This window comes from Gymnogyps californianus, chromosome 15, assembly GCF_018139145.2.
Source record: "Gymnogyps californianus isolate 813 chromosome 15, ASM1813914v2, whole genome shotgun sequence".
NCBI classification, from domain to species: Eukaryota; Metazoa; Chordata; class Aves; order Accipitriformes; family Cathartidae; genus Gymnogyps; species Gymnogyps californianus.
The window spans coordinates 6,995,127-7,021,408 of NC_059485.1; the positions used below are offsets into that span (position 1 = coordinate 6,995,127).

At 41.0% G+C, this 26,282-nt stretch overlaps 2 protein-coding genes across 7 annotated transcripts in view; both read right to left on the reverse strand.

The window, feature by feature from the left end:
• GET4 (guided entry of tail-anchored proteins factor 4) lies at positions 1–12,990 on the reverse strand. 5 transcript variants are annotated; one of them, XM_050906110.1, is made up of 9 exons: positions 12,836–12,990; positions 8,396–8,474; positions 7,888–7,969; positions 6,767–6,916; positions 4,949–5,042; positions 2,894–3,034; positions 2,735–2,810; positions 2,475–2,547; positions 1–1,365 (listed from the first exon to the last, which is right to left on the reverse strand). In XM_050906110.1, the coding sequence occupies exons 1-9, from the start codon at positions 12,988–12,990 to the stop codon at positions 1,277–1,279; spliced, it is 939 nt and encodes a 312-aa protein (XP_050762067.1). In that variant the 3' UTR covers positions 1–1,276. The 5 variants fall into 5 exon arrangements, with proteins under 5 accessions (XP_050762067.1, XP_050762066.1, XP_050762069.1 ...); XM_050906109.1 differs by having other exon boundaries at positions 4,949–5,087; XM_050906112.1 differs by lacking the exon at positions 12,836–12,990 and adding an exon at positions 12,143–12,272 and having other exon boundaries at positions 4,949–5,087.
• A 948-nt stretch (positions 12,991–13,938) lies between these two features.
• The window catches only part of SUN1 (Sad1 and UNC84 domain containing 1), a 29,564-nt gene continuing 17,220 nt past the window's right edge, over positions 13,939–26,282 (reverse strand). Inside the window, exons 10-23 of one of the 2 annotated variants that reach the window (XM_050906187.1) lie at positions 25,036–25,134; positions 24,277–24,370; positions 24,101–24,159; positions 22,752–22,897; positions 22,369–22,593; positions 21,781–21,867; positions 21,360–21,403; positions 20,173–20,308; positions 19,000–19,254; positions 18,374–18,458; positions 17,744–17,859; positions 17,092–17,259; positions 16,154–16,246; positions 13,939–15,710 (exon numbers count right to left, since the gene is read on the reverse strand). In XM_050906187.1, the coding sequence (XP_050762144.1) occupies positions 15,597–15,710; positions 16,154–16,246; positions 17,092–17,259; positions 17,744–17,859; positions 18,374–18,458; positions 19,000–19,254; positions 20,173–20,308; positions 21,360–21,403; positions 21,781–21,867; positions 22,369–22,593; positions 22,752–22,897; positions 24,101–24,159; positions 24,277–24,370; positions 25,036–25,134 (1,721 nt within the window). In that variant the 3' untranslated portion in view covers positions 13,939–15,596. Of the gene's footprint in view, positions 15,711–16,153; positions 16,247–17,091; positions 17,260–17,743; positions 17,860–18,373; positions 18,459–18,999; positions 19,255–20,168; positions 20,309–21,359; positions 21,404–21,780; positions 21,868–22,368; positions 22,594–22,751; positions 22,898–24,100; positions 24,160–24,276; positions 24,371–25,035; positions 25,135–26,282 lie in introns of both variants that reach the window. The other variant, XM_050906186.1, reaches the window with a different exon arrangement.

Consider the following 26,282-nt stretch of genomic DNA (forward strand, 5'->3'; position numbering starts at 1 on the left):
TCCTGGTATAAAGTGTTTATTTGAGACTTCACAATTAACACAAAGTCTTCCTTTCAATGCCTTTTCTTTTTCATACAGTCAATAAATTTGTATTAATCCCTCCCTCCCCCATGCATGATTGCTGTTTATTAATCTAAGCCTTTTTATTTTCATCGTGAAAAAATAAAGCGTTTCCCCACCATTTCATCTGTTCACTGTACCACTGACATCCGCTGTGCTGCATTAAAGAGGAGGAGATGTAGAATGGCTATGCCTACCACTGGGGTTGAAGTTACTCCATTATTTATTGGCTTATTCTTTTTTTACAGAAAGTGTTAAATGAATCAATCACCCAAGAAAAATAAATATATCATAAAGAACCAAAAGTTCTGCAGTATCCCTTTTCTTTACATACAGCTGCAGTTCAAACACATACATTGCTTGCGGCAAATCATTTCATTCACTGTAACGCCGTCGCCTTTACGTATGGTTGTGAACTTATGCTGAAAAAGAATCTGTTCCAAAGGAGTAGAGCCACGAGCCAGAGGAGGTATTTTAGATGCCAAATTTTTATACCTAGGCAAGAGAGATCCACATGGAAGCCAATTACCTATGTTCCACTGATTGGCTTTTACTCAAGAGCAATTCAATCTTGTGCTTTTCAGGAAGTATCGGCTAAACACACGCGTGGGCTCAGCCAGAGCCAGACCTTAAGTAGAGTGAAAGGCAGTATGAATGGCGTGCATGTTACTCACGGCAGTGGAAGCGAGTTCTTGCTATCAATGTCTCTTGGATGTGCATCTCAAATTATGCTGCTTGGCTCGTCTCGCAGTACTTTTGGCACCAGCCTCACAAATAAATTATTCAATTGCTCACCCTGCCTTTCGAGATCTTCCTTGGAGATGGCAGAGGTCAAGGAGGCTTTCTCGTAACAAAGATGGTACTGGGTAGGCCGTGAAGTACAAGACCCACATTTATGCTTTACTGAATTACTGTGCAAAAGGGAATACTGCATCAGAAACCGTAGAAGACTATATTTTAATCAAAGTCACCAGCCGCTGTATCGGGAACCTGCTAACAATTGCTCCGATTGGTTCGTTTGGCTACTTTTTGTTGGTTTCTTTCTTTTTTTACATAAATAATATAGACCGAACATTATAAACATTTCAGCAACCATTTCTAAAAGACCAGAGGAGCCCTTTTAGGTGCCAAGAAACAACTGCAGGATTCAAATTCCAAAACTGTCTTTGGAGTCATCGAATCATCAGATTTACACGGCACCCAATGACAACAACATTCAGTCGAGCTCAATAGGACTGCTGTCTTCCTGACCATCTTCTGTGTCATCGTCTTCTCCCGTTCCCATCAGACTGTTTAAGAGATTTCCTGGAATAAAATACAGGACAGTCAAAATTTCTAGTTTTACATTCTCATCTCAAAAACTTTAACTATTCTCCTACCATCCTGCCAGGGTGCAGATTTCAATAACGAAAAAAAAAAATTTTTTTTTTTTTTGTTTTGAAGTAAGAGAGTGTCAGCAGGACATCAGTATTCCCACACTGGTTTCCATGAAGAATTTATTGATTTGGGAAGCTGTATTTTGATACTGTTCCTTCTCTAAGAGTACACTGGAAAAACCCCACTGAAGTCACATACTTATGTACTATAGTTGCAGCATGAAAGGGAAGAAAAAAACCCCACCAAATGAGGAAAGAGACACCTCCAGCCATGAAACTGTCAAAAGCCAGCAATGGTCTGCATCATGCTATACAGAACTTGTTCGAGGCATTTATGCGTTCTCCCTGTTTTATTCAATTTAAAGATGCCTGAATTGCTGAAAAGCTGTTATTTACATATGGGATCTATGACGTTCATGTTTTTCATCAAACTCTGGGTATCAGTGAACTGACATTTGCAGGTGAAGCTTCAAGTCAGTTTACAAACAGAAAAGCTTAGTTCTCAAGAAAAAACATCTGATTTTACAAAAGTAATCCAGTTCAATTTGCTCACATTTTATTCAAGAGCCAGGAAATGAGGGCTGAATATCTCTATTCCATTTCTTGTAGAAGGGCAGTATTAATTTCAGAACTTCTACTTTGGGAACATTCATTTTATATCAGCACTGGATCTCTACCAAAGTCCCAGACTTGACTTAAGGAAAATCAGCCACTGAAGTCTGAGGAAATTAAGCTCTAACACAAGTAAGATTTTTCTTTACATTTGGAAGTCATACCATAATGTAAAAAATTAACTGTAAGAGTCATTTATATGCTTCTCCCCTTCTCAAAGATGAAAAGTCTACTAGCTTCACCAAATTAATTTCACGTGCAAACAATTAATCTTGTATTCTACAGCAGGGACTGTTTCTACAGGCTATGAGAAACCCGAGATACTCGTTAGAACAAATTATCTGTTTCCAGCACAGCTGTTTTATATAAGCCACTGCTCTGAAAAGACTGGTGGTATCTCTAAACAGTCGTCAGCATAAACCTTACCTAGTAATCCTCCGTAGGACGATGTCTGCTTGGGCGGAACACCAAAGAAAAGCTGTCCTATTCTATCTAGGTACTGAAACGACACAAGATGAAGAACAAGGTCAGCTACTTCGTTTACAGGTGGAAATACTATGGGCAGCAGTCACCCCACACAAGCTAGATCACTGACCCGTGTCTACAAGTCACAAAACAGGAGACAATCAGCTATTATTTAACTAATTCTGTAGGTTAAATCCTGTTTACAACTATGAGTAACTCACCTCATTATACATGGGATCTCTTTTCAGTGAAGGTTGATACTGTTCACACAATACTGTAAATACTGTTAGTTTTCCTCTAGAAAGGAAACAACCAAAAATGTAATCTCGGTAACAACTGAAAAGGAAACCAAGAACAACATGAGAAAAATCAGACTGTACCCATCAACCGCCAACAACAGAAACCAGATGAAGTTTAGCAGTGGTTGAACAAAGGGCGGACCCTTTTCTATTGAAGGATGTTTCTGTGTGTATGTCGTAAAAACAACTGATGCGCTGGTCTTATTTTTTAAGCAGAGAAATCTGCAAAAGGAAACAGAACAGGGCAAGTTACAAACAAAAGGCAGAGAAGGAGTTTTACGTGCAGAAAGAAAAAGGGAAGCCAAATGCTCAACAATCTCTACTTCATTTGTGCACAGAAACCATCTCAGGCTTAAACTGATGGCAAAAACTCTAACTGGTAGACGTGTACATCTTTGGCAATGGTCTGGCTATCAACCGAGGAAGGGGAAAATCGCTACTAAATTACATTGTGGAATAAGCAGGTTGGGAGGGAGAACTGACATTAAATATTAATAGAATGAGTTTAACCAAGATCTAAGCAGATTGTATACAGGACGGTTACTAACAGAGGGCATCAATTAAATCAAAATGTGGAAAGACTGGCCACTGCATAATTCAAATTAAACATGGCATTGCATTTACTGGTCCAGACTTTACTATGCTGAGGTAAAAACCTAATTAAAGACCTCTCTCTGGGTCCCATCCATGTCTCCTTTCAGTATGTATCTGCCAGTCTCCGATGACTCTGTCATTCTGTTAGCACTACCTCAAAATAACACAGCATCAGGATCACTAATAAGTTTGACACACGTCTAAAAGTCTCATAATAAAGCTACACTTTGAGCTTTATTTGTCACCAGTTAACAGATTGATTTCCCAAACTGATCAAATCTTTGTTCAGGTCCAGTTAATTTAACTGGCAATCTCTGCAAGTCTCATAGGCCTAACGCTGACAGCATTTGTCCCACATAAAGTCTCCAGAACTGGGAAGGCTGCCACGAGCAGTCTCATTTTTGGTCGCAGGCTGGCCTCCAATTCTGTACCCTCACACATGGAAGGGCACTGGGCTCTTTTGCCTTAATGCTGAGCAAAGAACTGCAATTATTTTCATTAGAGTATAAACCACTATGTAAGAGGATTTAGTACAGTGTTTGAGATATAGGCCAGTAAAGGATGTAGTAGTGCTATACAAATACTGAAAAAATAATCTCTTACTAATAACTTTTCCCCAGAATTTCCCCCCCTCCAGAACAAAGCCCCATAAAATTGTTTAAGAGTCCTGCATATACTGGATTTCCATAAAGGATTTTCTACCGCTCAAAATCACTGCCATCTATATCAACCAGCTATGGAAAGCAGCACAAATCTGACATGACAGCTCACTGCTGCCAAAAGAGAGACAGACTTGCTCTCACCTCCTCCCTCTCCCCCAACACCTACTCTCTCCCTGACTCCCTGCTGCACAGTCCTGTCTCCACCTCCTCCTCAGACTCCTCCATGAGCTGCTTTCTCTGACTGAAGAAAGCCACCAGCTGATTAAACACAGCAAAATTGGCTTTGTCAACCTTCATTGTACACGAGCTCTGCAAAGGCACATAATAGCTTGCATTCCCACCTCCTACAAAATAAATGCCTGAAGTAAATGAAAGCCACCAGCAACTCTGTCAAACCAAGAACCAGCGAACTGCTGCTCATAGACCAGGGTGACCCAAGACAAATTGTCTCTTAGGACGAGACTGAGAGCAAGTACTATGCTAAAGGTAAAATAGAGCCTACTTAGGTCCAGCCTTGGGAACACCATCAAGTTAAGCCCTAACTAGACATAAAGTGGTGTTAACAAAGCTATGAATTGTGGTTTCAGGGTCAAACAGATTACATTAATTCTTCAGGCAATTAACATGACTTCAGGTTTCGACCTTAATACTTTTTTTTTTTTTTCCCCCTCTCCCCAGTCTGACCAATTCAACAGACCAGTTCCGAGGTGGTTTTCCCCTGTTGTTACCACACAAAGCGAGTTTCAGCAGCTCTGGCCAGTTTCACAGTTTCTTTTGAAAAGGATGCACAGTTAACCTACAGTTATCATGATTAAATTAGATTGGCCTCAAACACAGTGTCATCTCAGCAAAATAGTTAAAAAAAAGTTTTAACACCTACTGTAGTACTGCCTGTGCTACAAACATGTCCACCTCACTGCGATATCCCCTGGACGAGGAGTATTCTACTAGCATATTTGCACATCCTTCGCCATCTGTGGAGTGCAAGAAGTGATACCGAGATTCACTATAGTTTTGCTCTATAAAAGGAAAGAGAAAATGGCTTTTAAGAAATCAGCTCATCACACCTGAACGTAAAAACAAATTTGTTAGGCTTGTATACTACAGGTGGTAAAAGGACAAGAGCTACACACATGGTATATAAACAAGACAACTAGCAAAAAGAGAGCGGGCTTTTGCCTTTATAAGTTACAGCCATTTTATAAAGGGAGATAATAAATATGTTATCCTAAATACATTTGAAGAACTGCTATTAAATACAGTTTATTCAATGCCACCACAAAACACAGCTACCACTGGGACAAACAGCTTCAGCTGCTGTCATATCATTTTATCTAACTGCATGTTGACACTTTGTGTGCTAGCATCACTGCTTAGGAGAAGAATCAAGAAGTTCCATATTAGACCACGTGCACCAAGGAGCCAAACAGCACCTTCGGCATCCTTCTTTCTAAGTGCACAGAAAGAAGGCATTTCCTATTTTTAGCTTAGCCTACTCTCGCTATCAAAACTAAAATTGCTTCCATGTGCTGAATAGAACAGCAATTATACGGGAAAAAAAGGTGTAAGAAATAGCAATGATTTGTTAGAACTTAACTTGAAGCAAAGCATCATGCAAAATCACCGCAATGACAAATCAAAACTGGACAGCTGCTAATCTTTGGAATTTAAAAGCTTTGTTTTAAAAATCTGAGCCTTTTCTGATGAAGCTCTCAAAAACTACAGACCAAGAAAACATATGCATTTTGCTCTTCAAAAGAACAGTGGTCAGACTGCTACAAAATGGGGATTTTTACTTTCAGAATGCAACCGTTTCTTATCCTAATCATATCATCTCAGCTTCTAACTTAAATGCTCTGAGGAAAATCCTCCCTTTCTGGCTGGCAGCAGCCATCAAGCTAACATAAGTCCCATGAGAACAGCTATGGGATTGCCTATGGCACGCAGAAAGGCAATGAGCTGGAATGTTGACCATTGGGTCAGGATTGTTATATGAAACCACTATCATCACTTTGCAGCTACTGAAAAATTTAAAATAAACAAACAATCCTCTTGCACAGTTATTAATTCACGAGAAACCACAGAAGAGATGGCATTTATTCAACTGTTCTCACTCACCTTTGTTATGTTTTGAACACAAGACACTAAAAACTGGCTATCATCCACAATTAAAATAATTACTGAGTGCATTTTTGGTTTATCTTACATCCCATCACAAGTGATAAAATCCCACATAAATCAAAGGCAACAGCATTCATTCTGGAATAAGCCTGCTGGTCAGCATCTCAAAAAGTACCTAATTACAGATCCAAAGATCGTTTTGGATGCTAGGTGATGTACTTCAGTCTCTGTCATGTTTATCCAGGATTTAAAAACAAAAAGACCACAACAGAACAGCTTTGCTCCCCAGCAATTTTCCTCCTAATGACTTAAACTACCTCAGTGTCTAAAGGATCAACCTACAGGGAGCTTTACAGCAGTTGTGTTTTGGGTTTTGCACTAATACAGAGTTACAGTCCCAGGTTTTTTTTGTTAGTAACATTAAGCTGAAGTTATTGCAAAAATCAGGTAATAGCAGAGCTCAATCAACCACTTCCATCTCAGCTTCCTGAGATTATTTCCAAAGTAGACCTCTTACAGTACCATACTTCCAACATTTTCAAAACAAAACACAGAAAAGCCAGTTGATTTTTCTTACCTTTCCACAGGGTAATTGCTAGTAACTGGTGTAGTTTTGGATGTCCAAGTTTTCCTGATCCTCCGCTAGACCATTTTAGTGCTCTGGATACGAAAGCCACTCTTTCGGGAGAATTTGGATCCATTAAACTAAACAATTTAGCCAAGTTTTCTAGAAGCAATAAGATTCACAAATATTTAGCATTAATAGAAATAGGATGAACTGCTGCTTCTAGTGCATCTTTAAGATACAACATTCAAGTTACAGTGCTATTGTGTCTTCAAGCTCCCTTAACGGCCTCCGTAAACCACCTTAAAAAAGAGTGACTTTGAACTTGAGCCACTTCTCATACATCAAGTCAATCTTGCATCTATCAGCCACCAATATTCATATGACTCCTCCACAGTCAAAAGCTGTGCCCTGCAGTCAGCCGGGGACAGCTTCCCTGTCTCATTGTTTGGGACAGGATATCCCTGAGGACCATGGAATTCCAAGGAGGAGGAAAGACTGCAGGTTATGGGACTGTTTGCCATTCATAGGGAAGCTGTGAGGGACACAGGGCTGTAGTTTGGAAAAGCACCACCAGAAGTCACAGATGGGATACAGAATGTCAGAGCTGACCTAAGTGAACAAAGAACTGCCTCTGTGTGTCTGCCTCCTTCCATAGGTTGTTAATAGGAGTGGCTCGCCCATGCTGCAGCAGTAGTCTGGCCAGGCACCTCTTAAGAAGGTCTCCCTGAACTGCCTGCTTACCAAATCTCACAGTCAAACAAGAAAAATTTCCTTGTGAACAGTTGAATCACAAATAATGTGCACACTACCACACTGCTAGGGTGGGAAACCACCATCCACCAAAGCCCTGGGGACGTCAATGACTCTGCAGACAATACGTTACTGCTGCACTGAGGAAAGGACAATGCCACAAGACAGCAATGTTTGTTCCAAGCATGCCCACAAAGTTATCGGGAATCCATTATCCTCTAATAAAGTTTTCCCCCAGTCCATTTCTATGATGAAGGTAACCCTTAGCCATGTGGGAAGGCACACAAAAAGGATTTCAGGTTCCAAGACTGTTAACAACAGTCACTGCGAAGTGAAAGCACATCTAAACACCATTAAACCAAGCACAAAGGTCACCTCACCTAAAAGATCATCTGCTACTTTTGCATCCGATTTCTCCAAAGACTCCAAAACCAGCATGGACAGATCAGCAGCACTGTTTTGCTACAAAACAGACACATACTGGTAGTGATGAACATATCAGTACATAAAAGAAAACATCAACCAGAATTTTGTCAGAAGCAGATTTAATACTTTTATCAACATCTACAGCTAAGGCACAGTATCACAAGTCTCAACCTTCCCTTATAAAAAAATTATAGTAATTTGATGGCATCAAAAGAGAAGCCTCCAGGAAAGCAAAACAAATGTGGCTACGATTATTGTTTGGATGCTCACAAACACTTCTGTTTGATGTTCCAATTTGGCATAATCCTTCTTTGTGGAGAAAGACTCAACAAAGAGGTAAACCAAAAGATTACAAAGCTATTACCCCAAACATTTACCATTGAGAATTCATCATTCACCCCTCAAAATCTTGGAATAACAAAGCCCCCCCCCCAAACTACACACACAAAACCAGTGACTTACCTGGTTATGACTGAAGAACAGCAAAGCCCCTGAATACATTAGTTCTCTTGCTTCTGCATGTTTTCCTTGTGACATATACCTGAAAACAACACCAAAGCCTTGATAAAAATTACCACTAAATAAGTTGTGTAGGCTTAAAGTTACTTACATTCAAAGGATTAAAGATCACTAAAATTTAAAATAAAGGCAATAAGGGATTTATTCTTAAATCAGATTAGTTTCAATAATGATGTAACTTTAACTGCAAGCTACAATTTGTTTTCTGCTCCAGACTTGATGGAATACAAGCGAAGAGTGTAAGATTGAAAACGGAGAGCTTCAAACCTGATTTGGGCTGAAACAAAGAAAAGGAAATGATCCCAGGAGTTCACCTAAGCAAAAGATGCTGATGCACTAAACTACACTGCTCAGACCATCACATTAGAGCCTTTACCAAAACCAAAGCCATCACAGTGAAACAGTTTTCGGAATACACCCTGGACAGCTCGCACACCCAGCGCCACCCAAGTGGCTCCAGCCCTCTCCTCGCTCATGTCTCCTTTCCACTGGTTTAAGTCTCTCTCACCACTACTACTCCCTGCCAGGGCACATCAGGCACATACTAGTCCTCTGCTGAACCAAAGCAGCTTGTCTCTGATGGGCTCTAGTAAGACAAGAACAGCCAGCAAGATTTACCATGCAACACTTTACAGAGTCACCAATTCATAAAAGAAACAAGTCTGGTCTCTCAAATATAATGCTTCAAAACATACCTGCTGCAGCTTCCACCTTCCTCACTTAAGAGTTAACCAAGAAATGAAGAATAAAAGAATTTGTTCCTAATGGTTACCTCAAGAGCAGGAGCCTCTTACCGTGGTGCTCTGATTGCAGCCTCCTGCACACCATCACTACGGGTAAATAAAGGTCTTGGATAGTCACATCTCTAGATTATAAATGCAACATTTCCTATAAAGGCAGTTAAGGTGTGGCAGCAGATACAGTTTCTAATTTCCACTGCTTCTCAAAAAGTCTGTTTTCTGAGTAGTTAGCAACAACAGCCGATTTGCTCATATCAAAAAGATAAGACGTCAGTTCTATCACACTGCTTTAGCATCTGCAATATTCGTTTTGTCCTCTACGACACCTGGTCGTGCTGCGCCCCTGTCTCACCCCTTCTGTTCTCAGGGGTCAGAGCAGCCTCTCTGCTCCTGCAGCGGCAAGGCCGCCCGGTACAGCAGATCCAATGCACGAGCGTCCCCGCAGGGTAAGAGAGAGGGGTCGGCGGCTCTGGGAGTGAAGTGAAGCAGTCAGGGGAGCGGTGGGACAGTGTGGGCATGGAGGGGGTCACGCTAACCAGAGGGAAAATGAGCAAATGGTGGATACCGTGCTCTTGTGCTGCACGTGAGATTCCCGTCACACGTGACAGTTCAGGGACAAGTCCTACTGGTAAAATCAGATCAAACAAGCAAGGGAGGAGACAGTCCTCCCATCCTGCTCATCATCTTCCAAAAACCCCAAGGTCTTTTATCCAAAACAGTCAGCAGAACTGTAATAATGGATGGCATGATGGTGGTTTTTTGGAATAAGTATCCTCAACAATTCAAATTTGCAACCACCATAGTAAATGCTCCGCATGGTAGTCAAACGGATCGGCAGCTCCCACATTTTTATAGTTGGCCTCACATCCAGGTTTGCTTCTAGGCGTTTGATTCCGAATCTCAGTGTGGATCCACTTCCACAAATTCTCCTTCCAGTAGGTTCCCAATACTATTTGGGAGCTCCTAATCTGGGAATTATTACAGCAGATACTAAAAGATGCTGAAAACAGCTTTACAATATAAAATACATTTAAAAGAGTTGTGCATTTTTTTTAAAAAACTTTTTAAATAAAAAGAATTTTAAATAAAAATAAATACTCACTACATTTGTTCTAAATGCCATTTAGATCAGAGAGAAACATTTTCATAATTGGAATCCTGGAACAGACCATTCATACCAGAAAAAGTACCTACAAGCATCAGGAAAACAGACACCAATGTAACTACAACAGGGGTGTCAAACTTGGAAGTTTGACTCAATCACCAAATCATAAACAGAGAAGAATTCAACCAGCCAGCCCGTACAGCCCAGGTACTCCTGTTCGGAGGAGCACAGGACTCGCTGCTCGGGGTCAGGCAGGAACAGCAGTTTTCCACAAGCTCCGTGGATCACAGGGAGGGGTAAGAAGTCTGCAGGAGGCAGGCTTACAATAATCTTTCCTCCTCCACTTCTTCCCTGCCTCCACCCTCAAATACATCTCAGTTTATGACTTTAGAAACTCTGAGTCAGGATTTCAAGTTTAACACGCAACTCATGACAGAACAAATGTTTAACAGGCCAGTGTTGTTTAAAATGAGTAAGCACTGGCTATCCCAATTACAATTCCACAGCTGAGATCATCTCACTCTGTGTTAATGTGTCTCTGGAAAACTGTTGACATTAACGTACATTTTACAGAGGACAGATGAGACTATCCAGGACTCTTTTTTGGCCTCACTGACTTTCCAAACAAGTTTCACAGTCTCATTATATCTTTTTGCCTAGAAGGAAACCCTCTTCCCAGCTATGCAAATGTCACCTTCTCATTTAATTGAGCACCTTCTTTCTCTTGCATTTAAAATGGAAAAGGCAGGATCTTTGATTCCAAATTAATTCAGGGAGGCTTAAGCAAAGTATGTGAGTTAATACATTCAGAAGACTGGATGAGAAGTGACCTGCTGAGCCAAGTCATCTTCCGCCACTGCAGCCATCACATCACATAATCCTTACTATAAAATAGGCCATGCTTTGTCTTAAATTTAGATTTATTCTCAAATACAGTTTAAGTCTTAAGGCCTAGACGGTGCCCTTGCTGATCCCATCAGAAGGCTACGGCAGAACACAACTGCTTTAATTTAATGGTGCTTGGTAGGGCAGGCTACCTAATGTACACTGGTAGCAGAAGCAGACTATGCACAAGGACTCTCTTCCCCACGTACCTGGCTGCTATTTTTCTGAGGATACCCACAGGCCTGTTCCCATTCCAAATCGGAGCTCCGAGGACAGCTGACACAAGTGAGCTACCAAGACTCAGAAGGCAGCTTTCCCACCTGTCCTCCCCCGGCAGAGCCACAAGTAAACAAAGCTGGGACCAACCGAGGAAGCCCCTAGAAGAACCACTTTATTCTGTGTCCCTGAAAGCAAGGGTCTACATTTTAAATTTTTATGAGAAAAAGGGTGACCACCACAAGTTACGGTGGATGTGAAAAATAGCGTAATCTAAAAAAGGTTTGCAATAAAAATAAGTTTCTCATAACATAACAGGCAGTAGTAATATTTCTGAAAGAATGCCCAGGCCTGCTCTACTTGGTCATTGTCATGTATACAAACATCACACCAGCTAGAATCCATTCTAACAAAATTCCTCAGTGCAGGTAATTCTTGCCTTTCTGAGCGCTGCCCCTTCCTAAAAGCGGTACCAGAGGGTGACCACCATGCAGCAAAGTAGCCCTGTTTCTTGGCTGAGCAGTAATCAAGTCAAAAACCTTAAAACCCTGAAACAATCTACTTCACAGCCAGGCTGACGTTTAAAATGAGCTAGCAAAGCAGAGGCTGTTGAGAAAGCATCTGCTTGAGGAGCTCACGGACGGCCCTGGAGCCAGGGACACGTGAAGAGCCCAGACCCGCGCTCCCAGGGGATGCCGGGGGAGGCACACCGAGCCCATCCCGCCTGGCAGGGGAGGGCCTTACTCCGCCTTCTCGGGACGTGGGGCCGCCAAGAGACGTTCGGGGACGAGGAGCGAAATTCAGCTCTGTCCGTGACCTCTGGGAAGTATGACGCAACACGCCCCCTTGCACGTCAGCGGGACGGTGTGCTCCCGGGAGGCGGCAGCAGGGAGCCCCCGCCGTGCCCAGCTGCTGCTGCCGCCGCCGCCGGCGCCCGCTCCCTCAGCTGGGCCTGTCGGGTCGGGTCGGGCCGGGTCGGGCCGCCGGGCTCGGCCGCGCCGCGGTCGGAGTTCACCTTCAAACCCCGACGAGCAGCGGCTCCCGGCGCCGCCCCCAAGCCCCCTCACACGGCCGCCAGCCGCCGCGACTCTACAGCAGCGGCCGGGGGCGGGGCGGGGCGGGGCGGGCCGGGCCGAGCCGAGCCGAGCCGAGCCGAGCCGAGCCGAGCCGGAGCCACAGCCACCCGCTGCCCCCAGGCCGGGCCCGGGCCCTACCTGGGCCGGCGCCGCTCACCCTACCCTCCATGGCACGTACCCGCCCCCCCACGCCCCCCCACGGCCCAATGAGAGAGCAGGAGGCGGAGATGGGCAGAAGCGACGACCAATGGCGAGCGGGCACGGGCGCGGCGGGCGGCAGCAGGGTAGAGTGCGTGGGAAGGCTCTGGAAGGCCGGGCGGGGGAGGGGCAGGGCGGCGGGCCGGGCCGGGCCGGGCCCTACCTGAAGAAGAGCGTCCGGTACATCTGGTGCGCCTCGTAGTAGTCGCCCTTCTCGACGCTGGCGCGCAGCTTGCCCTCCACGCGCTGCACGCCGCCGCGGTTCCTGCCGCCGCCTTTCGCGGCTTCCTGCTCCGCCGCCATAATCGCCGCCGCCATCAACGCGGAGGAGGGGGAGGGGAAGGGGGGGGGCGGGCGCAGACGCACGCAGCCCCGGAGCGGCGTCGCGGGCGGCGCGCGTCGCTGCCCGGCTTCCGCCCACTCTGACGGCGGCCTGCGAGGCTCAGGAGGCGCGGCTGCGCGGAGGCGCGCTGCGTCACGTGGCGCCCCGGGGGCCGGGCGCGGCCCCGGCCGATAGCGGTAGCGGCGAGCGCCCGAGGGAGGGCGGGCTGGGGGCTGCGCCTCGCAGCGGCCGTCAGGAGGGCACCCCCCGGGCAAGGGGAGAAAGACAGGCTCGGGCTTGCAAACAAGGCCCACCGAACGGGGAGGTGCCGGGCCCGTCAGCCGGCTAAAAAGAGGATTAAAGCAAGCTCAAGAGTCTCTGGTTGCTGTATCGCATAACCAGCCAGCAAGCCCAGGGAAAAAGGAGAATATAAAATAATCTAGGAAGGGTGTGTGGGTTGCAGACAGTAAGACCGAGCAGAGTACTGCTGTGGCTCAGGGACACAGGCAAGGCTGAGGAAACGGGGTTTAAAACCAAGCAAGCAAGCCAGCCCAACTCCCCAGCATTTCAACACTGTACTGCACACGGCTGAAAGTCATCAAGCAACTACCAACTTGTGGTTTTCTTCAAAGATGTCAGTGTGTGCTGAACAGCACAAGACACTGCTGCACAGAAACTCTGAGGGAAAAGCGAGCGCCAGGTACTTAACTACCAGACACATACTCCTCCTGGAGCTGCACTTCCAAGTTTTGTGACCCTACCCGGGAGCAGCGTACCTGACAGCCCACTTGAGAGCAATGATCGGGGCAGGGGGAGAAAGAGGTAGATTGTATTGGAAACGAGCCATAGGGAAAACCTATCCTGCCTGCCACGATGGCAACAGGCATTCAGTTTTAGTGTTAGAGCCTCTAATGGCCTCAGTTATTTAAGCAGGTGATCAAAAATACAGAAAAGCAGCTTTATTTCTTGTTTCAAATATTACATGCACTTTCAAAAATTAAAACTCTTTATTTAACATCTCAATAGCATCTTGTCAGTAAGAGGCAGCAAAGAATAACAGACATTTTGAAAAGCATTTACAAAAATACATTGCACAAAGTCCTATCTTGCTTTTTTAAAAATAAGTTAGTGTTATTCAAAATATTCCCACCCCAGCTACCTAATTTCAATTTATACAGGATAATTCTAATTTTAAATATGTAACCTATAATATGAAAACACCTGTACATGTGTAGTCTAGCTCCTCTGCGTAGGCCATAGGTTCTGTCTCTAGCTCAAGTGAAAAAAAAAGTTCTTCACATGGAGACTTTTTTTTTTTAAACATTCGAGGACTGTTGTGCAACATACATAACTCTATTCAGAAAACCAGTCAGCAGTTCCATGTGTTAACAGTTCATATGTAACTATAAAATGCATTATAACAGCAAGATAAAAATTCTGCATACAAGTACATTGCAGGAATCTTTTCTGAAAAGGACTTCAAAGTAGCATTCCTAAGGGGGGCAGTAAGTAGTTTCATCTCATTCTACATGGAAATGTTGCTTCTGAGAGCAAGACATCACTCTAATCATCCTATACCCGACTAAGGTTTCTGGGGATGATCTAAAGAATGCCCATATCTTTCAGTACGGCAGTACAGAGCAGAAGTCCCTCTTGTAAATGTGAAGTAGCAAGGTTTACTTCAGTCGTGTTTTCCACATTCCAACGTTTACCGAGTATAACAATGAACCAGCCTAAGGCATTCTTGTCCCAAAGAGATCACTTTTGACAAATTAAGATTGTTACATTGCTGTATACTAATGTTTACTAAGCAATTTATCAGGCTTATCAGCTCCGATCCAGTTAGTCAGTACATCAAAGTCAATTTGGAATTGACACTAAAGAAGAACAAACGGGCCAAGTTGCTATGGTAAAAACCCTTAAAATAACTTCAGTTACTTAAAGTTATCCCTGACTTTGAGAGCAATTCATGGCCACAAATTACAGTAAAGCATTCTCAGTCGCTGGTGTTTAAACTAGTTTTGGTCGTGTTAACTTTCCCTGACAGTAGTATTTATTATATTCAACATGTATCAAAGCTGCCCTTTTGGATCCACCAAAAAGGTCAAAACCAAGGGTCAACTGAAGGACACCTTTAGCCACAGTCAGTGTTTAAAGTGTACCACAGGTTTTGGCTTATGGTGCCAAGCTAACAGAAGTATGCAGTTAAGTCCTGGATTTAAAAAAACCAGATTCCTAGTTGCAGAAAGTGTGGTTTATTCTTTTAAAAAACCCTATACATTCATTTGTAATAAAATAGGTGTCGCCTGTTTGCCAACTGGGCTTTATGAACCAGAGTAGTTTTCATGCATTATTTCTCTCGGCATGGACACAAAAATATAAAGCTAACTGGCAATTACAAGCTGAGCATTAGAGCAAATAAAAATTATTTTTTATACAGGTTTGCTGACAGTCTTCTGCCTTTATCAGAGGATCAACAGTTCTGCAGTATATCTCTTGCATCCTCGTCCTTTAAAGATTCCAGTGTTCTAGGCTTTCCGGTATATACAAATTGAGAACAAATGTACAACAACAAAACCAACCCAAGCTGTAGTGTAGGAGATTATTCGGCAGGTTTCCCATGCACTCTGAACCGATAAAGGCATGTATATTCTGCATGTCCCCAATTAGAAAAAATTCTCAGTTCCACTATTTGGAATGCGGTTTCACTTTTCTCCTGGAGAAGGAAAAAGCAAACACACAAACCAGAGTTAGGTTTCTAGCATAAACAGGTACAACTGAAGTTGCTTTCTTAGATTCCTGCAACTACCAACTTTTATTAATAACTAAGTCATGCCTTGGGAACTTTCTGCCACTTTGAACACAACGTTCCCTGCCTTACAACTGGTTATTTGTGAAGGGAGTCAGAAGCAGCATGAAGCAGACTCTTCATGTGTTTAGCACCTTCACACCATTTGTGTCCAGATGGCACAAACCTTTCCTCCCCTCTAATCTATTTAGACCATAGGTTTTGAGGCAGATAGGTAGATACTTTCTTCCTCAGTTTCTACAGTGCCCAACAGAGAACGAGGCCTTTTTCCTTCACTGCTCATTGCACACGACCATAGAAAATACAGGTATCTTTCCCCTGACACTTTAAATCTTATCATGCAGACTTACCATCACTGGAAACATCTGCAGTGGTTCTCCTCCTTGATCGTAGACATACTGTCCTAGAAGCTTCCCTTCTTCTTGATATTCGTCATCTAGACCCTATAACAACAGGATAAAGATTTTTGCTTCCGTCAAATTTGAAATCAAACCAAAACCAGAAGCGTGTCTACATAACTGAGTACCAACAGACAGCATTCAGAAGTCTATCAAACCAGGATCGCAATGTTTCCCATGTAACCATGCTTGTTCAGGCACAGCTCTGTATTTGAGTTTCCTGCACTGCAAATAGTTGTGCTGTATTTGTATGCTTTCATGGTCAAACCCCTTAATCTCCATGGCAAAACCACTATCACAGTGTACAATATAAACTGCTCAGGACAAACAAGAATGAGAAAACATCAAGGATATAAACAAGACAGAAGTCAAGATTCAGATGCTTGCAAATGACTGCTTAAGCATTTAAAAGAACCAGACAAAAAGTTCTCGGATATCACAACTACACTCTGATGTAGCCTGTGGTCTTCTGTTCTGCAATCATGCCTACGCAACTGTGGTGCTAGTTAAAATAAATTTAAAAAAAGATTTGGCTTTTCATCTTATCTAAGATGTGCCTTAAAATTTGGAGGGAGGTGGGGAAGGGGGAGCAGTGGAGAAAGAATGGAACAATTGAAGTGTATTGAAGAATTACACCAAATAAAAACCCACCATCTCCCTCCAACAATGTTTACTACTGTATAAAGCAAGAGAAAAGAAACTCCCCCCAAAATAGGTGTAACACTTATTCCTAATCTCAAAGCTCATAAAAAAATAAGCACTTCTAAGAGCTATGACAGAAACAATTTATCTTCTTAGCTCCCCTGCCTTAAGTCATTATTTTCCAAGCTATGTAACACAAATATCCTTTATGCACACAAACATCAACTTAAGTTCAGAAACAAACTTACATATACTGAAAAGTTCCTAGGAGCACTGGTGATATTTCCTGTTGGTGAAAGTGTTTTTGGTATGTGTTCCACTGTAAAGGCAGTTGGATAGATCTTCATTGAAAGTCTAACTACAAGATACCCCTGTGATCCTTTGAAAGCCCAGCAGTTTCCTGGATACATGTCCGGCTAGACAGGAGAAGGGGGAGAGAACAGGATGGGACACAACAACAACAAAAACAGAACTACAAGCATTTTTGTAATGATTTTTTTGTAATAAAGAGTTGTCATGAATTCTGACTTATTAGGCACAGTCTTAGTAAGTGGCAGAATATAACCTATTTGGTAGAACTCTCCAGGAAGACAGCATATCCACCTGAACTACCAGCAGTGTTTTGAAGACCCACCCTGAGATTACTTCTCAACAGGAACCCTCCCAGTGCTCACACTTTGCAGAAGTCCAATGCACCACCCAAGCCTCCTATAAGGGTCTTAACTGTGCTACAGTAGGACATAAACAGTGCCCAGGAACTACCAGAAGAATCCCACTCTTGGGAACATAGTTCAAAGTACCCATGCCCCCCAATACATTAGACAGAAACATCCAGAAAACAATCCAAACCATTCAACACAAAATAACATTGCTGAACTTGTTTATTTGGCCTTTAATTACCTGAATCACCACTCTGGGAGACTGAGAGAAGTACCACAGGGGAATTCCAAAGAGACTAATTAATGCTGTTTTGGTCTCGTAGGTTTCAGAGCAGCGAGTACTCAGAATGCTGCCACCTCAAAAAAGATATATCAGGTTAGCAGAAATAATTACTCATTTCCTCCTGAACACTTTTAAGGCAGAGATTTGTACAAAGGTTAATGAGCATTAACAGTTATTTTCCTCAGAAAAAAAACTATTAAAGATATTGTTAAAGTCTAATAATTTTCTGGGGATACAATGCTTCTATCAAGTACAATGTCATTTTAAGAACATGTTAAAGGTTTTTCATTTAAGAGGGCTAAAAAATACACGCTCTCCCTAGTGAGTTCAGTGGTGTGTACAACCCGCACAAACACATCTGTGGTTCTCTATTACCCAGTTATATACATGCTTAGAACTATTCTATCCCTGTCCATGCATACCTATGCCGATATATATCCCTGTAAACAACATGCACAGATTGCAGTAGTCTGATGGTCAGGCAACACACAAGGATGCTCTACTAACCTTTAGTCTCCATTTACAAGATTTTTAGTAAATACTATAAATAACATGAGTAGTAAAAATGGTGTTTCCTCTACTATTTACCTCCAGATTCCAAGGCAAAATCCACCATACCAGTCTTGTCTTGAGAGTAGAGTTTCAGTGCATTGTTTACAATAATCTGTGCTTGCTACAGATGTACATATAGAAGAAGAGAATGGAAAGACAAAGATTTTAATAGTATCAACTGATAAAATAATTTATATATACACATCTGTATATAAGCACCTTTTTGAGATGCTGCACTCCATCACAAGTCTTTGAAAGCCTCTGTCAAGACAGAGGCCATTTTTAATGCATGGGTTTAATGCATGGCTTAAAATACAAATTCATAGTGCATCTCGACTGGTGTTTTCTTCAAAAGTTGCATTCTTTCCCCCACCTTCCCAAGACCCTGAGCTGCACTTCTTTGGTATACTTGTTTTTTTGGGAATTCTTCAATTTTCAAGATAGCATACTTTGGAAAAAAACAAACATTGACAACAGGCAACAAGCAATGCTGTAAGAATACATTTGATAAAGCATTTGCTGTAGTTCTCCCCATTTCAATTAACGTTCCCAACATCTCTCAAAGTCATTAACATTTATATTGACACTCATGCTCCACAAAATGGCTACAAAAGGACTCTTTACAGTTTTAGTTGAACTTTTGAGAACTTAAACTCACTCACCGCTTCTGTGATTCCAGAAATCCCTGCATTAGCCACAGCATTTGTTACTACCTCAGATGTTAGTTTTTGGTTTCTAACAGACATATGGAGAGTAATATTCTTGAGGATCTGCAACTCTAGATCCTGCAGCAAAATCTGCAGATCACTTTTGCTCACAAAATTGGACGTAAGCCATGGGAGAAGCGATTCCGGAAAGTCTTCTTGTCGATCACCAAAAAGCATTAGCTTGACAGATTCTTTGACCTGGGCATCTACCTAGTAGAAGCCATTAACAATTATAATAGAAATGATTAGTCTTTACAAACCATTAAATAATACCATATATATAATAGGCACATGTGAAATCAATACATACATTCAGTACTGCATAGAAGGCTAGCTTTCACATGTGTTTTAACTACATTGACTTACACTGAAATAACAGACCAGTCAGATGTGCAGAAGAACATATGGGAAATCTGGAGGCTTCATTGGTTTGGTGAACAAGACACTTAAAGCAAACTGTGCAGTTTATATTAGGGGTCTAACGCTTCAGAATAAAAAAGCTGGCTGCAACAGCTCAAAGGCGGCACCATGGCAACTCTAAGGGGAGTAGCGTACTTGTTAGGCCTAGCTAAGCAAGTTGCTTCATCACTCACTTATGGTATGCTTTGATTCCATACACGATAGCTAGATCATATTTGAGCATTATGACAAGATGGTGTTTTAGTCAAAGTTGATAATCCTGTACCAACGCTTACTGTTGTATTTTGTTGGCTACATTCTAGTCAGACCTTGTAAAAGGCTTCAAAAGAATTTAAGCCTGATTTTTTTAAAACAACTCTCTGATCACAAACCTAACTTGCTTTTACGTAAGTTTCTTTTCCACATTTCCATGGGTTAGGCAAAATACACCGGTAAGAACAGCAAAGTACTGTATACAGAACTGTTATTGCATCATATCTGAAATGCAAAAACCCCTGCCATTGTAAAAAACAAGCCATAAACTCTTCTCTAGTAAAATGTTACACATTAATGGAAAAAATTTACAGTACCACTACGTAAAACACTACCATTCTTTAAGATGAATACTACCCCCACATTACTTACTGCAGTGTATTTCAAGAAAGTTAGTGAACAAAATCAAGTAGTACCAAGTTTTACTGGGACAGTTAGAGAAGTTACAGAACCTACTTTTTCATGAATGACATCTATTTTCTCACAACTTGTCTTCACACTTTCCTCAGTTAACAGCTCCGATTTCATCTGAGACAACTCTAGTTCTAGCTTTTTAACTTTGGACAGAAGTTGATTATGTTCACCATCATCTCTGACAAAAACAAGGAGTCAATAATTAGGAAAGAGTAGTTTGAATCATTCCATCAAATTCCAAAGGTGTGAGAACGTACTTGTCTAACACAAAGTGCCTTCCTAGTTCAGTTATTCACCATGATAGACACTGTGAGCTTGCAGTTCCTTGAAGATGTTATTTAAGGCATACTTAGGATTAATATATTCAAAGCAAAGTATTTTGAAGTTGTGAACAAATCCAGCAGTGATGACCTTAGAACATCACCAGGCTGACAAGTTAATAAGTCAAACATATATAGATTTTTGGGAATTTAAGGTTTCTGGTAAACCAGTCAAACTTTATTTGCATGAGTTTGCCACTGGTTAGAGTGAGTTTCAGGTTACCTTACTTAAACCAGAATAACTTTTGAGGCAGGTGTCAAGTTGAGCTTAAGTAGCAGGTCACATATGAACAATATAGATCAGTGTTCAGTGCATGCTATGGAAAAAAGTATCAGCCATCATTCTAAAGCCATTTTACATTTAGATCTAATTTAAATGACAACTCAGCAAAGAAGCATTTCTCTTCCTCTTCGCAATGGGGAAACTACTTAATGAAGTGCAGCAGTTTTTAACCTGGTATTACACGGTACATGAGTGGAAAGTAGTACAGCTGACAAACCAAAAAACAGAGACAAAAAGGTTAGAACTGATACAATTCAAGAATTTAAATATAAAGCCTATCAAAAGCAGTTACTGTATGCTTCACTAAGCAATTTGAGGAAAAAAAATCTAATGCATTTATAAGAGGATGAGAAGTCACTCATTCTCCGCCTCTATATAAACAGCCTTCTCTAAAAAAATGTAGTTGTAGGACTGCTCACACACTGGAAGTGGGCCTTGTGCTGATGTTTGGCACCACAGTTAAAGTCTACTGTAAGACAGAAGTACTCTTGATGACAACACAAACTCTTAAGGTCAGTTAACTGACAAAAAGAAAAGGACTGTTGTATTTCAAAGAAGAATGTGTATATCACCATCAGTTAGCATCAGGATTGAAAAAGCAAAATGTATTTGAAAAGTGCTTATACCTCGTTGTTTTTGCTTTGGCTATGTCAAGCTCCTTCTGGATGTCCTAAAAAACACAAAAGTTAGTTTTAACATACAGAAACACACACAAGTGACAGAAAAAGGATAAAAAAGGTTAAATGAAAATTACACATTTTAGCACCACCTATAGAGGACTGTGTCCCCACACTTATGTTTGTGCCTCTGTATAATAAGATTTTATTCCAAATAGAACCTGCCTCACTGGTCAAGTGAGTAATTTTTCATCTTTGGACTGAAACCCTCTCCAAGAATGGGAAGCAAGAACACAAGTTTTGAGACTTAAACAACTGTAAAAACAACCAGAGTAAAGCAAACTGGGGTTTGGGATAGCCAACAAAAAACTTAGTCTATTTTATCAACGGGTTACAATTAGAGCGAGTTAGCAAAGCTAACTTTCAATACCTTGGATTCAGCAGCGAGTTTTCCAAGAAGGTCTTCCAGTGTCAGGATGCGCAACTCATGTTCTTGATGTAAAGCCAGGAAGTCAGTCTTAAAAACAGGGAAGAAAAAGGTGGTGTATTTTCTTTTAAGTACAAATAGCATAATTGAGATTTTCTACAAAGCAGAACTTTTATTTCATTCTGTGAGTGTTTAAGTGACTTATCCTGCAGGTAGTGTGAGAAATTATAGAATCTGTAATAGAGAGGCCTGATTCACCAGTAGTAGGGGTTATACACCGGGAAGTTTACCACAAAACCTCTTCTTTGTCACTAGTCCTTCCTATAGTCGTCTTCTCTGAATGAAAACAGGACAAATTCAGCTGCTTTTCAGCAATGTAAGATTCTACTTTAAACCGCCTATCTGGAATTAATTCTTTGTCAGCAATAACAAAGGAGGAACAAATGCCAGTGACTACTCCCTGGCATTTACTACCTAGCAGTTAATTCTATAACAGAAAAAGAATCCTAAAGTCAAATCACTAATAATCTGCATTATTAAAACAGAATACTTTGATCAGTATCAGAAAGCATCAATAACTGACTATCTTACCTTTTGCTCCAGTTTCATATCTTTAAGATGTTGACCCATCACATTTTTTATTAGCTTCAATGTTTCACTTTTGTCGCTCATCTGGGCAACCTGATCTTGAAGATCATGGAGCAGAAGCATCACTTTGCTGTATTCTTCATCATGGTGATTGCATCTGTCAGACATGAAGGCCATTTGCTTTTCCAGCTCACTTACACGACCAGGATCAAAGATATTTATGGTATCCTAAGGTAGAAAGATTTTTATATATTAAAAACAAAAAAATCAAGACATTTATTTACATTACCCTTGTGTGTCAAGTAGTTATTGCAAAATATTGAAGACATGGGAGTTAAGAAGTCTTAAAAGATATGAAAGTTCTTCCCGGGACTGTTCTCCCTTACCTTTGGAGGTTGCACAGAGTGAAAAGAATCAGCCTGTGGTTCAGGAACACGAATAGAGTCATCTACTCTCTGTATTCTATCAATTCTTGTCCAGTTCAACGAAGGTAATAATGAAATGAAGCCATCAAACCCCCAGAACCATATACCTAGATCAGAAACAAAAACCAAAAGGGTGTTCAAGGGAATTCTCCCTTAAAACTTCTTATATCTACAAATTGTTTTCTTACTTAAGGACACAAGCTATCTTAAGTTTGCAAGGTAGGTGTCACACAGTGGACATTACTCCAGTCTAAATAAAAATCAGCATGAGCCAGCTTTAAAATTAAGTCAAGCACTCAAGAATAGCAGGGAACATCCATCAGTACCACTCACACAGCTGTAAGGCAGGCAACTTGCACTTATATATCATGATATATCCTTAATCTCGTACTCCCTGGGACCTAGATCTCATTTACTGATTAAGACAGGCCATGCTCACTGAAAGCAGATGTAAATACTGCTTTTTATCTCAATGGAAAATATCTTGCCTTATACCCTACTTACTACATACCACATTGCATAATATCTAATAAAAGTTGGAGGAAACTTAGGCTTCCATGGAAACAATCTAGCATTTCATAACGATTACACTTATTTTTGCAATATCTTCGTGAGAAGTAGCAGCTTTTTCTACACAGGGTAACTTCTTCCTTTCTTATTCTGCCTAGTAGAGGATTTTGAATCCCCACTGTAAGTTTGAGAAGCTTCATCTTCTCCCCAAAGTAGCTACAAGTTCTTTAGGACATGCAAAGACGTGAAACTGCTTTTCAGAAGTGGCCCAGCACTTTTGGTAAGTATTTTAAACTGAGTTTGTTTACTTCAAAGTAGACAGCTGGCCTGGAATATTGTCAACTAACCAGTCTAAATAGCAGTATTTTAGGCAACTAAAGCATGGTCTAGAGCAAAGGAAAGACTTAGGATGAGTTGGTAAGAGAACTTAACCATACTTTTATGGAGATCAACAACAATCAAAGCAACCAGTACGCAGCCTACTCTTTATTACCTTATTGCTATTCCTATGAAGGGAGGTAAAGAAAAAAAAAAAAAAAAAAAAAAAAAAGGACTTCAGTGCATTTACTTACTCACCTACTCTCCGTCTAAAGAGCTCTATAAAATTAAATCAAGGGTACTCCTTTCATGGCAAGGGGAAAGCTCACTGACTTGTCAGTACTTTGAAAGCTTGAATTACTGCTCTGTTCACAAACTTGCTCTTTTTTGCTTCTGCATCTTCTTCATAACTAAAAATGCTATTTTGGAACAGCTGTAGTAAGCATACACCGATTTGTATAACAACTAAACAATTCACATACCTAGTAGAAACAGGAGTGGGATAAGAAACAGCAACAGCTTGTAGATCTTTGGAAGGCACCTACAGAAAGAGAGAGGCAAGTTTACAAGAAACAATACATTTATCATATTTTATTGTTTTATATTATATCTGAGTAAATAATTTGCTCACAAGACAATTTTTTCAAAGGATACACACCTTCTTAGAAGAAACACCTTGAGCAAAGACATCAGAGTAACAAGCTGATACCACCCAGTTCTAATCAACCTTAACATGCCAGAAGCTGCCCTCCCTAGAAGACAAAAAGTGGTAGTGTGAAATGTAATTACTGCGGCACATGTTCAAAGAAAACCAAGCAGAGGAACATGCAACTGTGGCCCAGAATACTTTGCACAGCAGAGAAATGCATGAGTACAGGCAACGCATGCAGCTTATTAACATCTAGATATCACAAGTATGACAGCATTATAACATCAGCCACTCAACAAAACCAATAGCCATGCAAAAAGATGAAATGCTCATTTATTATAACAATACTATCTTGCCAGAAATTCAGTATTAATGTTCGAATCCAAGTTACCATGCACTGAAGACCTCAGTATGTTTCAAGAAGTGCACAGATTAGCAGCATCAGTTTTTGCTAAGAGGAATACCAAGACAGGAAGGGACTACCAAACCAAACACACCCCATTATTCTTGACACCCCATATTCTGTGCTATTCACACACTCATTCCCTCATAAAACAGTCTGGTTAGTCTCCCATTATGCCTGTGAACAGAAATATACCCTCTCATTAAGCATACTTTGGTCAATAAAGAAAGTAAAGTAGCACATGCATTTCAAGATACAAAAGCTACAGCATAAGCATAGTTGAATTAGTGTAAGCCACATACTGCAGATTTCTAGTTTGTCAAAAGGAATACGCAATGCACACGCACACGGATTAGGATAATAACCTGGAGAAAGAATGGCCAGCCAAAGTAGAGACAACACCTTCTGAGACACAAGCCATCCCATTGCGCCCACTGTTTGCAACACATGAAGCATAAAGTAACCTAGATAATAACAAATTAACTCTATGTGGTAACATACATAAATGAGCTTAAGGTTCTTTTGCAGTAAAACTGCAAATTGCCTGTTTTACAGGCAGTAAAACAGACTCAATCCCCTGCCCATTACATGTTCTGCATAATTTTAAACCATACCTTTCAGTAATCTACAAACTTGGTTCTTCACTATTTAAAAGCAAAGCAAGCCGCTAATAAATATGAAGCCAAGTAAAACCAAGACAATTTAGAAACAGAATTCGTATGTATAAACAAAATGATCAACTGTGCAGTTACAATATCACTTTTCAAAAATCAAAGTTTACATTTTGTAGCATGTTCATCTAACAGTGCCATGCTAAGTATAACAGAGAATAGCAAAAAGTACTACCATAAAAACAAGTTTTAAGCACCTCATTACTTTAAAAGCATCTTATTTGTTCAGAATTATACATTGAGTTTGTTATCTAGGTTCATGTGTAGAAGAGGGAACAATCAAAAATTTTAAATCCTAGTGAAAGAATTAAATAATGATGTCTAAGAAATACCGATAAATAATAGAAAATATTCCCTACTAAAAGTTACAAGCAGTAAATTTTCATTAAACTGAATGTTCCCAAGGATCTTCAGTATGTCAGTTTTGAGTCTCTTAAAAAGAACAAAGTCAACAACAAAAAACCAACACACTATAACAAAACGCTGTAACTTAAAGCCCACGGAAGCCAACAGTTACTATATCCAAGACTAGGACTGTTCGTTCTACAGAATAAACTACACAGTATACGTTTAGAAAATAATCCTACATTTTTAGATTAGCAGATATGTCTGGGTTAATCCGAGGGATTATAGATATACCAACCCAATATTTTGCAAAGCATTTAGGTGACTGAAGTGTCTCAAATCATTTTCCTTTGCTGAATAAAGAGCACTCAACAGATTCTTGACGCCTCTGTCATTCAAGCTAGGGAACGCTCATCTCACAGGGAAGATTCTATCCCTATTTAAGATTCCTGTAAAAATTGACTATCACTAGAACAAAAATAAAATGTTAAAAACCCTTTATTCAAATAATCTGCATACCAATATCTCATACCTTGCTTTCATTTAAAGGCAGCTTTTCAACCTATCGAGTGTACAGACTTCCCCAAAGTGCAATA